Here is a 13203-nt window from a genome sequence, read left to right on the forward strand (position 1 = left end):
ATGCATTTAGAACGGCGAGAGACGAGTCCAGGACGAAGAACATTCAAACTTAGTGTTAGTGTTCGGCCAAGTGGAAACACCCTGTAACTTTTGAACATTATCTAAAATGTGGACTTAGTGTGTGGCTAGTGGACAGGTGTTTCCACTAAGCGCCCCGGAACCATACGACAGGTTGCTATAAAGGCACCAAACGATTGTTATAGTAAGGGTGGGTGTTATTTAATGCGCAAATCGTTACAGCTTGGTCGGCTAATTGGTGGAATGTGGGCAATTCGACAGGTCCTGCTGTGAATTCCACTGGTTAGCGGGCTATTTGCGGCTGTGGATAAAGGAAACTAATGTAAGTGTGCGGCCAAGTGGAAACACCCTGTTGAAGTTAAGCGCCTGCAGGCATCGGGATGGAACCAAGGTTTTTAGTAGAGTGCTACTGAACCGTTTGTCATGGGTTATTTAATATGCTCATTCCAAATGACATTTCGATGGCAGGCAGGGTGTCGATGAAGGTGGGCGTAACTGTTTGCGTAATTGGGATGGCGGCTCTTAGGACCATGGAAGGATCAATGAATAACCTGAGCGGTAAGACGTTGGCTGAATAATAAAGGGTTTGCGTTAATTTTTCAGTTTGAAAATATAATGGTTACCGTATAACGCTGCTTCTGTTGCAGGCAAGGGTGGGCGCATAAGGAAATGAGGAGAGGAAGCTTCTGGTGCAACCCCATATTCTGTCGTATAATGAATTGAGGCGCTTTTGTTAGGTGACAACCGCAGGAAGGGACTTCTTTTGCCTCCTGGGACATCTTGCGAACTCCGACAGGCTCCGACTCGTAGGACATAAGATGTGCGTAAGATGTACGAAGGAGCCGCGCTGCAACATCCATTTTATTACGGTTATCTACAAGGGTGATTAAGCATAACGATTAGCTGGATGATGCAATGTCTTGCTTGTTTTTGTTGCAAGTTTCTTGAGGTCGAAAGGCCGACATGCGCCCTGCCTAACCCTTTTCGCTGGGCAGCGCCACATTCTGCGGTGTACTTGCACGGATTGTTGCATTATGACTGCTCGTGCATTCATAATGCACCTGTCTAAGAGACATCGCCTACGACTCTTTACCCTAAGATGCTTTCCCCTTTTTGAAATCACGTAAGGGCTCTTAAATCCTGGTTGTTTCTGAACTCATGCCGTGTCCGCCGAGCACTTAGCAGGTGGTATGGTCCTGACTTGAAGCATTCAGCTAAGAGGCCGCAAGACTTGTGCGCTTTGGTCCAGTTCGTTGACGGCGGTTTATTGCAACAAAATGATGCCCTGTTGCTTCTGTTGCACCGACGGAGACGTGCAACTGCCATCGCTTGTCATATCGAACCTTCGAAACAGCTGCGAGTGCCGACAATCGAAATTGACTAAATCCTCTTATGCGTTCGGCCCGTGTTGCGGCGCGTGAAGGACGGGTGGCGGAAGATTTTAATTCAAACATCGCAGTGCAAACAGCATTGCGCGCACTCATCAGCCTATCTACCATCCGCTACAGCTTTTTTGTACTGAAATAAACTACTAGAAACAAGTCAAATCCCTTACTGCTTCAAGATATTCAGGTCGGCTGCGATTGGGGTTCCTTAGGGTTGCGGTATCCAATATTTGTGCACGTGGACGTCCACGAGTACCGTCGGCTCGGTACATCGTTGTCGATGCGCTAATCGTTTTCTAGTGGTGTTATTTATGATGCGTAGGAAGTAAGCGTGGTGTCGTATGCTCTGCCGCGGTAGCCTTGATGCAATGGAGCTTACGTGATGGCGGCCTCATGCATATGCACAGCTGAAGATAGACAGCAAAGGGCCCTCAACAATGCCCGAAAGATAGCGGTACTCCGGCTTCATTATAACATTGAAATGGACGAAAAGTATTATATGCCCTTTGCAAAATGTCCTCAGTCAGCCAGGTATTGTGAATACGAATGAAGGCTCAGACTTAAACTGCAGCCAAGAGGTAATTAATAGTATATGCATTGAAAATATATGCATTAAGTGATGACCTCACAGCCTGAATAAGGCGCAATGAGAAGTGCGCGGCTCACATTCTTCCAGGGTGTAAAGTGTTACCCTTTCAAGGGTGATAAGCTTCGACAGCTTACGATGAGAGTTAGGTAAAAGCGAGCTTCGGTCAAAGATAGGTTTGGAGACTAATGCTAATGACAAGGGGAGGGAAAAAGTCATAATACGCAATGCGTTCAATAATTAGCTTTTACCCTAAAATTGAGTGTGTACGGCACTTCCTTAAAGCTGCATACGGTAATGATTGTATCATCGCCAGCAACGTGCTAAATGTTCCAGTGCGGAGCACATGAAAAATATTGTGTGCGACTTATGCGCACATGTGATTTTTTATTTTGTCGAGGGTCAATCATTAAGGCCATGCGCTGCTTTTGCTTTGAAATCACTAAGAAGCGGCATGGAAACCAGTACAGCTACTGCCCCCGTTTCATGGATAACATCCTTAGCGGCCACTTCCCCCAAATCAAGCCCTTTAAGCAAAAATAAAAACTATCCTGCTGTCATGGTGGATGCAAAATCCAAAAACTGTTGCAGTTTCAGGGCATTCCCGGATGTACGGCGCCACCCCCGATGCAGCGACTTAAGTCTACGACTTTCCTAATTATATATAAGCTTTTCATATCTGTTAGAGACGTTTATGTTAATTTGTGCTTGCACTTGCTAAGATATTGAACCCCGCAACGGGGTCGATTAAACGTACACACTGACCCCTTGTTTGGTCGACAGCAACTCCCCAGTGCCAAAACAATTTCTTGTCAGATTATTTTGCAAATTTTGCTTAGTGCAATAGACAGCAGTCCCTCTACAGCGTCGCACCTGACTTCTTGAATGGTCATCGCATTACACGCTGACTGTCTTCCAGATATGAGGACATCCCAGCGGAGCGCTGCCCTCAAGATGAGGCTTTCAACAATTATTTTGACGATTCTTTTCGCCACCGGGAGTCACAGACTCGTGTATGCCTCACAAAGGCGGGCAAGGCTTGCAGATGCTGCAACTCGAAGGCTCCAACAGGAAGGCACCACGACGCTGGTGAGATTGCATACATTGTTATTGTTGAAAATCCAATCAACCAACCCGAATGTTCGTCGGGCCCTCTGTCTGTCACCGGCCCGTCGACATCTCCAGGGAACGTCATTGACCCTTCCCACGCAAGAGCAGTTGCCTGTCTTGCGGGCCAAAACCTGGACGACCATGTTTGCTCGGTCGCCACCTTCGCCACCTCCGCCCAGGCCACCGCCACCCAGTCCTCCGCTTGCGAAAGCACAAAAGTCACCAAGACTACCGGGATCCCCACCACCATCCCCACCACCACCCCTGAGGAAAGCACCTAAGGCACCTCGGGTACCTAAAAGCCCTGAAAACCCATCACTGCCTTCCCCGCCAAAACCACCAAAAGCTCCAAGGTTTCCACGGCCGCCCAAGATGCCCGGGAGCCCACCACCGTTGGCGCCTCCGTCCCCACGCCCACCTAACCCAAGCCGATTTCCGCCCTCACCACCGCCGCCAGCTCCGGCCCTCAGAAGCCCGCCAGTTAAGCGCCCCAACCCGCCGCCGCCGCCACCCCCGGAGGAGCAAGCCCAATCCGATGACGCCTACGTGCCCGTCCGGGACCCCAAAACCTTGACAAGCGTGGTCATGGCAGTGGATGTTTGCGGGGAGCCCTCCAGGGCGAACCTCACTGCTCTGCAGGTGCCCAGGGTACAGATCACGGAGTGGGATAAACCATCTGACATTATCCAGTGTGCGATTTTATTCCTTGGGTTTCGTGTTATGTACCTTACGTGCCGCATCATCATGCCGACACGATGCACTTTGATACGTCGGGTAATAGTGTACGAATGGTACGAAAGCCTAGCATTAAAGCCTAACATTCCATGCTGTGCCGCGCCACGATGCTGCGATGCAGATTGCTTGGGCGACTGTCCTGCCGAACTTCTTCCGGCAGAGTTCCTTTGGTGCACTCCTGATGCCTACAGACCCGAAATACAACCGCGTCCTGCGGGACCACGTGAATATTGGGTGCCCCCCTGGTGAGCGTGCATGCAATACACAGCCGCCGACGCCTACATGGGGACTTAGGGTATTGGGCACCCCTTCAGTGAAATTGAACGGATCACAGGTCGCAATGCCGTGAGCATTGCCAACATATTCTAAATTCCGCGACAGCGATAGACTCCCTCGCCCAATGAGGGCTAGGCCAGGCGAGGCTAAGTTGGGCTAGGCATGGATCGATTTGGCAAGGCAAGACTGGGCTAGGCTGGGTTTTATGCATGGCTGGAGGCAGCTGCGCTGGGCTAGTACCTTAAACCTTAAGAGCAAAATATTGTTTTGCCCCAACTACAAAACTTTCGGGTGGGGCCTCAGGCAATGACAAGCAGGTTGATCAAAAGGAATATCAGTTGAAAACGGACCTCGCGCCAGCTTTTCTGTATGCCAGCCTGAGCAAACTGTAGGCTGCAAAAAGTAGTTCCCTTCCTGACTTCCTCCCTAGCCCCTCTTTTGCTAGTTCCCCGTGTTCCCCTGACTACAACACACTGGATAGCTCACATTCCAACCAGCCCAATCATTCCCCATGTCGTGTCGACAACGCTCGTCGCGGTCCACATCACTCTTGCCCATGTCGCCGCACGCCCACCATGTGTTTGCTTGCGTGGAACCAGGCGATAGAGATCTAAGAGTGTGGGGAGCCAGGGCTGACGCAGACGCTCGGCAAGTGAGTAAATATATGAGCTATTAGTAGCCGGATAAACGATTGGGTGGGGGAGGAGAGCCGGGGGAGGAGAGCCGGGGTCATGTGCTGCCCAGGAGTGGGGCTAGCCTTGGGCATTTTTGAGGTGCTGGGGAACGTGTTTGCAGCTGGGGCGCGCGTGCGGTAGCAACGTGTGGTAAACACATGTGCACGTGCGTGCGTGAGTCTGGGCATTCGGGTTGCTTACGGAAGCACAAATGTGACCTGCGATGGCGCACATGCCCTTGTTTCCTTGGCGGGCCATTATTGCCTTGTTGCGGCCCATCCCCGGTAACCTACCGCCTGGCTTCCCATCGACTGTTACGCCATTCCTGCGTGGAAAGACCTTTCCCAACACCTCGGTTTGTCGTCATTGACTCTTTCGCTCCCCGCCCCCACCACCTTGCAGCGTCTCCAACAAGACGTAAGCGCTTACTATTCGCACGTATACATTATGCCGCCCAGCTTTGGTGGCGTGTCGTACGGGGTCATCATGTGCCCTAACTACGGCACAAGCGACGTACCGGGGGTGTGGACCACAGTCAGTGGTGCGGAAGGCGAGTGCGGGGGGGTTGGGGGGTGAAATGACTCCCGGAGGCCTTTGGAGGAGCGGCCTGGACGAGGCCCCTTGGTTTTGGATCTTCGCCGTTTAGGGGGAGTAATAGGGAGGGATAATAATAAAGGAAATGTCTAACGGAGGGTTTAGGCGAGTGACCTGGAGCGGGGAGAAGCCGGAATGGAGAGCCAACACGAACTTATTTGCGCGGCATCCAGCACGGCATCGATGTGGGTTAAAGGGCCGGCGGGTGTGCGGGCGGCGGGTGTGCGGCCGGAGGGTGTGCTTGCAAAATTATCCACCAAACCAACCTTGATCTGGCCTATCCTTTCCTCCGCCCGACCTCTTGGGCAACCTTTGTCCGGTCGCTCCCTGTACAAACCTCTCTTTCTGTGAGGCAGCTCTTTCCCGAGCTCCCTCCCCTAACAGCCCCTTACCCCTGCCGCCCGCGTCCTTCGACAGCAATCCCGTGGACTATGGTGCATGAGATGGGGCACAACTTGGGCCTATTCCATTCTAAGGTAGGCCCGTGTTGATTGCGGGGACTTGCTGGCGCGGGCTACCATGGTCTTCTCCATATCTATATACTCAGACGTTCATTTTGACCAACGTCCCAGCTCCTAATTTACCTCAGTATTTGGCCTCCAATGGACACCCATCATATTTCATTCTTCTTCTTTTGGACATACCACAATTGCATCCCTTTCCATTTTCCCTTTAAATCAGCAAATTTCTTCAGTCGTGCAGTGTTTGAGGCAGATAGAAGACCAGCCCGAGAAGCAAGCGCAGTCCCAAACCCGTTTTCGCGTCCATCCCAATAAAGCCATACACCCCACTGGCGAATGGTGTGGTGCTATCCGGCGTGTCTGCATAACCACAGGGTTACGACAGCAATGGTGTGGAGCAGGAGTACGGTGACCCATCATGCCCTATGGGCACCAACGTTGTGGCTCATTACAATGCGCCTCACAGCGTGTGGCTAGGATGGACAACTCCCCAGAGGGTGCTTATGGACACAGATTTAATCGTCGGTGAGCCAAAACGTTGCCATCTTATGTTGGTTGTGTGCGATCAGAGTTTAGGATTCATCCTGCGAAAATGAACTCGGTTTTATTATAGTGAATCTCGTATGTGCGGCGGCTCCACATGGTTTGCGTCAATCCGTGATTAACCAGCCCCTCGTTGTTCGACACCTGACAACAAAAGAAGTGGAATGGGAGTTGTATGGGTTGCTGCAATTAGGACGTCAAGCCCGGCGTTGCAAAGGGTGTAGTTAAAGGGGGTTGTGCGAGGCAACCAAGTGCGTAGCTGGTACGAGAGGAAACATCCTTGAGGAGGATGCGCACCATGTTGTGATGTTGGACCCCTTCCCCGCAAGATGCGTCTGCCGATAGAGCCACCCCTGCCTCCCTGCCATGTCGTCCGCCACAACTCACGCCCAGTCTGGGGCCCCCCCACATTTCCCCCCCCCCCCCAGGCACGTGGAGTACCTACACCATCAAGGGGTTGGCCAACACCCCAGTTAGCTCTCTGCAGGTGGGTGTTTGGAAACCGTAGCCTGGGTAGCTACATAGCTACCCACAAGCTTGCTCACATGTCCACGGTTCTTGGAAGTTTGGAAGCGGTCGAGCATAGAGCGCCCGGTGCTTTCCGCTTCATGCAAATCCCTCAGCTCGCAATGAAAGCCACTCCTGTCGAAAGTATGTCGAACAGTCGGCAGCGGGCTAGGAACCTAGCGGGGAAATATGCCTCTGAGGCGATTGTGTTTTGGAGAAAAACCAACATCCAGAAAAACGTTTCGTCGGCTTCGCAATGTAGTAACCTTTCGGGCAGGAAAACTGCACTTTTTGCGACTCTCCTGGGCGGTATAGCGCTCGTGACTGTATCTGTTGGCCAAGCAATGGTTGGGGGCTCATGGTGTGGCAAGGTGTAGCGGGGGAAGATGCCAGGAAGTGATTTGTCCTTACGGGACAGCTCTATGCTGGACCAAGAGCACTTGCTCGTCCTGGGAAGGGGTGCTGAATGTGTGCACAAAATCTTTAGCGCTGTCCGAAAGCTCACAAAATGGAGAGGCAGCTATTGTCCGCAGCTGTACAGTTCCCAGCAGACGTTTTGTCTGGACTTCGCTACGGATACAGACGGAATCCGAGGCAATCGACTTGGCATGGCCTCATACGGGACGACTGGGTCGCAAATTATGAGGAAAGGAGCACCGGTGGCGGGTACAGATGTCAGGAAGCAAGTGATAAGTCACGCGCGATTGCCATTTCGAGTGTTAGGATCAGTAAGCCTTGAAATCGAGAAAATTCTAGAAGAACTACATTAGCGCTTAGCGCCCTTTTCAACTGTCCCGCCGTCCCCCGGGCCGCATTCGCACTTGGGGGCCTTTTGATTCTGCTGTACAAGCCGCCGATTGGTGTCGCAACGTTGCAAGTGACAGCACAAGATGCTAACCAAGCGCAGAGGGGGATCATCAGAGTCGGCACTTGCCTAACCTGACTTCCATTCAGGGACAAGTATGTAATGATCATTTTAATAGGTCTTTCTTCTAGTGTGAAGAAGCGGCCCACAGCGGCGCATAGATTCCATTTTGCGGAGGTATCCAAGCAGTTGCCTAAAGCCCTTATAATGGAAGCTAAACGGAAGTCAGCTAGGCAAATAAGTTGCCAGGTTTCTCATCCTAAAGCATGCATATTTTATACAGGTAACGTGCTGACATGACTTTTGGCATGTGTGCACTAGTTTAATCGGACCGGTGCCGCGTTGCACACATTAAAATTAAGGCAGGGACAGCCAAAAATGCATTCGTACAACTCCATCACCGGTAATGGGTTTCTTCCAATACGATTTGCCTAGTACATATTTCCTGATTTTCAGACTTCACACAGAGGCCCATGTCGGTTGGAAATTCATTACCGTACGTGCGGCATTCGCGAAATTTGCGAAATTGCCAGTTGTAGCATGCTTACACACGTACACACAAAACGATTAATGAGCAGAAGCCTAAAAGCTCGACCAGTTGCTCGACCGATGTGCGAATTTACTGGCCCGTTTTTGGTGCACGCGAATTTTGCACCGAAATCCTGCACCAAAGCTCACTAATTTGGGCTTAGTGCACGATTCACACGCACCTGGCGGACAATCCGGAACCCCAACCAGGTCCTAGAACATTTGCAGGTCACTATATGATCCAGCAAACGCGCTATCCACATGCAATATGTTGCTTCCAAGTCTACGACACCTTTGAAGACTGCAGTGCAGCGGATGTCTTTCGGCCTAAGCAGCGGCCCCCGGGCCCAAGGCAAGGAAAAGCAAATATAGTTTGTTAATAACCACGGCCGCCACCCGGGCCTCTATCTCATTGTATTGCTTCCTACTGTTCCCTTGCACCTGTCGCCCTCCTCATCTTGCTCTTCCTCCCTACCTACCTCGCGCCCTACCTACCTACGTACCTACCTACCTACCTACTTACCTCCTCGTTCCCTACCTACCCTCCCACCTCCTTCCCTACCTACCTACCTACCTACCTACCTACCTACCTACCTGCTTGTCTACTTGCCTAATCACCCACGTTGACACCTCACCCATCCCGCTTACCTGCCCCCCCGCCTCAATGCGCTCTATTTCCCCCCCGCCTCAATGCGCTCTATTTCCCCCCCGCCTCAATGCGCTCTATTTCCCCCCCGCCTCAATGCGCTCTATTTCCCCCCCGCCTCAATGCGCTCTATTTCCCCCCCCCCTCAATGCGCTCTATTTCCCCCCCGCCTCAATGCGCTCTATTTCCCCCCTATATGTATTGTTTGATCCACTGCCCCCCAGATATATGCTGGGTCCTGGATGTTTGGGCGCACCGAATCACCCTTGGTGTGGGATCGAAACGACCTCTTATACGTCAGCTTTCGCCACTACAACACCTCCTCAGTGGACGTTGGCTTGCCCGAGGCGCAGAGGAACAAAGTCCACATCCACCGCCACGCGCGGGACGTAGAAGACTGCGGCGCTCCGGTACTCCTTGCCAGTTTGGATGACGGGCGAATACAGAGCACTTGGCCCAAGCGCGGTAGCAAGCTCATGCAGGACGCCCTATCGCCGCTATTGACAGTGACAGTGACCAGGATTGACACGAAGGCGGGCATCGCTACGGTTAAACTGTGCCGGTGCGTGTGTGCGGGGAGGGGAGGTAGTGGGCTGTGTTTTGGCGGTCTGGTCTTCCTTTTGGGGGAGGGGGGGAGATACTCTGGGCCGGGCCAATGTCAGGGCCCTCCAGGTTCGGTGTAACCCGCACGTTCACTCGAAAAACGCGTTTAACTGCATATTTACCCAAAATCGCTATAAAAAAAACCGTAAAACCCGTATGCCATTTTTATTTATTTTTATATTTTTACATTCACGCGATCCGATCATTGAAACACACACGTATGTTCGTACGCACGCAGGGCTAGCCAGCTTACTGCAGAAACTGGTGCACAGTGCCATGATAACCTGGATAACAACTGTGATGGACTGGTAAGGTTGTGGAGGTGTTGGGACGGCGCTGCGAATGCGAGTGCGAATGCGTGCTGAGGGGGAAATGTACCGAAATGGGTCGCTTGTTATTGTTGGGGTCGTTGTTGGTTTGGCAGTTGGAATGTTGTTGCGTGTACGTGCGGTTGCAGTCCGACTTCTGTGATTCGCTTTATTTGCCCCGTAATCTTAACCGCTAACTAACTGGCGACATGTCCAAAATTTTTTTCAGAAGGGACATCTTAAATTTTGTGTTTATCATACTCCTGCTGCTTGTTCCAGTTGAGCATGCTTATGTGGGCTGAGATTCGTGCACCCCTGCATGTGTTGACGGCAACTAACGGCCTTCCATATCTGCATGCGGCACATTATCCCTCATCACCATCATCACCATCATCACCATCATCATCATCATCATCCCATTGCGCGCTGTCCTCCTTGCCACCTCGGCGACCCCCCGGCTGCAGGTTGATAACTGCTAAGGGCGGGGGGAGGCCACGGAAGAGATGCGGCACACAGGAGCACATCGCGGCAAATGCACCACTGGCCATCAGCCAACGCCGCGGCGTCATCAACAGCCTTGCTAGGTGCAGAGCTTGCCGACAAGCAGATTGACGCTATGTGCGGGGCCAGCAGGCCAGCCAGGTCATCCGCCAACGAACCCGAAGTGATATTTAGGAAGATTATCTGCATGGCGCAGCATGGTGCAGCATGCAAGTTTTTCTTATGTGTTTTTCCGGAAGCCATTTATCAGAGTAGTGCGCCAGTAAGCAAGCAATCGTGCAAGTAACAGCTTATAGGCATGGAGATAAGCAAGGTCTAGAGGAATGGTGGGCTGGAATGGTGCTGCTGCTGCTGCTGCTACACCGCCATCGCCATCGTTGCTGTGCTGCGAGCAGTCTACCGAGCTTTTGATAGCAAGCAAAGCGTGCATATGTACAGGTTCTGGACAGCGGTAACCGTTATCCAGCGTGGACTTACGACATGGTGATGCACAGCACGTATTTATTGACCGACCATCGCACGGACGATAACCAACGTGTGACATGGAGGGGTTATGGGTTGAGCACAGTCATCATCTAAGCAGGCAGGGCTAACGGTGCCCTGAGCTAATTCCTTTTAGGCGAAGAATGAGACCTTATAGAGCTTCCCTAGGTAATAGCAAAAACACCGCGTGTGCACAGCGGGCATTCATGAAATGTTTTATTTATTGTCGTCCCGGCTTTTGCCGCCGCCGTTGCTGTGCTGCGGCGTGCATGGCAGGGAGGTCCTTGCTCATCTGCTAAAAGACGACGGGTTGTGTGGGGTATTGAGGGGTTATGGGGAGTTAGACGCCGCGATGGCTTTCCGCAAGTCGTTGCCGGTAGGCGTGCAATGACTGGAATTCTTCGAGCCCTGTCTCTCGCGGGCAAGGGCCAACTTTATGCAACATGAATCTTGAATGATGTTTTTACAGCGCTGGTACCCAGCGATGGCAGGACATTCATATGTTGATGATTGGGATTCGTTCTTACAGCGCGGCCAACATACAGATAGGTTGTGTGGTAGCGATAGTGACGATGATGATAATGCATAATTTTGCTGTTGCTGCTGTTGCTGTTGCTGCTGCTGCTGCTGCTGCTGCTGCCAATCATAAAGGTGTGTGGTAATCGTGGTGGTGTGATTGCTGTTGTGGTGTATTGCCTGTGCATTGCCGAGCACCGAAAATGAGTCGTTACTTTGAGAAGACACGAATGCCGCGGCCAATGCACCTAGCTTGGAGTTGCCGCTCGTCACACTGCTAAGTGCTGCAAGCGGAGCGTTTCTTTTCATTATGCTGGTAATTAGCTTTTGGGTAACGGAGCGGATCTTCCATGATGTGTGCATTGGTTCGCGTTTGTTGATGCACCTGTATTCTAGTTGCCGGATCCTCCTAGGCTCTCTCTTCGAGATCTCTAAAGTATCGCCTGGCCTATTTACTTTCCCCTTTGGGTTCAAGGCCCTGTGGGTCAAAGACCGCTTTTGTTTTGTTATTAGTTTCCTGCGCAAACACGCGCGCAGCTGCCGTAGTGTAGTAGGTGTTGGCACAGTCTGCGAAGATCCCTTGCTCTGCGTGCAAGGATCCGGATTGGAACCTGAATCCATCCGCTACTTCTCTATTCGGTCGTCATGGTGAGCAGGAGGATGGCTCTTTTACTACCTTCGCTTAGCGTGCAGAGCTGCACCCTCTTAAATCGATTACTCACGATGTCTGCAGTCTTCCTGTCGTTTGTGTCACGTATCTAACTCGTTTCACATTTGCCTGCGCAAATGGTTAGCCTTCTCCACTGGTCGCACTACTTGGCCGCCCATAGTGCCAATCACGGCAGATTTAGCTCGGTCTGCTTGCTTGATAACTCGAGGGTACAAAAAATCGAAAGTCGACCTGCCTTAATGTGCACTTCGTGCATATTCTAGGTTGCAGAGACTGGTTTTTGATTTCGTTGTAAGGTGGCTATGCGGGCCTTGCCTCTTCCTCGGGCATCTACCCACAGCCTCGCACCTCGATCGCACCATCACGTGCGGCCGCGAGCGGAGCCGATGCCCATGTATATATCGTTTAAATCTTTTAGCATGCTCCAATGTCCGGCCTTTTAGCTAGGTGCTGGTGCAGCGATGTGCGAGGATGGTACCCGTTGACGGGTTTGCCGGAATGTGCGTAGGTGGGTGCAGACAGGGGCTTTTGCGAGAATGGTCTAACGAGGCGGATTGCGGCAGTGGTGCGGGATGGGCAGGCACTAGAGGTCGATTGAACTGATTGCAGCATTGCGGGGGGTGTCGCATTGCCCCGTTGCCCATTTTAGCTTGCGCCTATGGCAGCTCGCGGTGGTCTGCCGCAATGACTGCCTCGCTTAGCTAGGGCGGCCTCGCAGTGGTGTGCGTGCACGCGTCTTTGCCCGGCCAGGACCAGGGTGCCCTTGCTTGCGCGAGTGCGTCTCACCTCCTCTATCTGCTTCGTGCAGTTGATCATCGGGGGTGTAAGCGCCTGCTGGGCAAAGCCTTGTCGGTCTTAGGCCGGCCTTCGTCAGAGGCTCACCTTCTTTCAGGATGAAGTTGCGGGTGCCAGTCATATAGATCAGAGATTTCGGCTAGTAGCGGTGTAGTGCTTCTTCGCCAACTTTTACATGCGCAGGACATTCGTGCATGGCGACGAATAACGGTGTTGAGTGCGCGTAGATGTGCGTGTACGGGGTATTGAATATACGAGGCCGGGGTTAGTTCCCGCACCTCGCGTAGGTTCCCGGACGGTTAGACGGACGTTGAGCTGCTCGTTGGCGGTTTTTTTCAGCTTGCTCCCTGATGGGTCGCGTGCAGGGCTCTGTGTAACAATGTCTTGCGGTGTCCTCTT

The 13203-nt window shown here is 52.2% G+C and overlaps 1 protein-coding gene across 1 annotated transcript; it reads left to right on the top strand.

Moving 5' to 3' along the window:
- Positions 1–455: 455 nt before the first annotated feature.
- VOLCADRAFT_103459 (uncharacterized protein) lies at positions 456–11309 on the top strand (the record flags this gene model as incomplete). Its single annotated transcript, XM_002947334.1, has 11 exons — positions 456–503; positions 3175–3738; positions 3956–4079; positions 4710–4762; positions 5187–5325; positions 5796–5854; positions 6214–6364; positions 6811–6869; positions 9153–9490; positions 9770–9839; positions 10304–11309. The coding sequence occupies 11 exons, from the start codon at positions 456–458 to the stop codon at positions 10316–10318; spliced, it is 1620 nt and encodes a 539-aa protein (XP_002947380.1). The 3' UTR covers positions 10319–11309.
- Between the last annotated feature and the right edge of the window lie 1894 nt (positions 11310–13203).

The sequence above is a fragment of the Volvox carteri genome, assembly GCF_000143455.1.
Source record: "Volvox carteri f. nagariensis unplaced genomic scaffold VOLCAscaffold_6, whole genome shotgun sequence".
Taxonomy (NCBI): Eukaryota; Viridiplantae; Chlorophyta; class Chlorophyceae; order Chlamydomonadales; family Volvocaceae; genus Volvox; species Volvox carteri.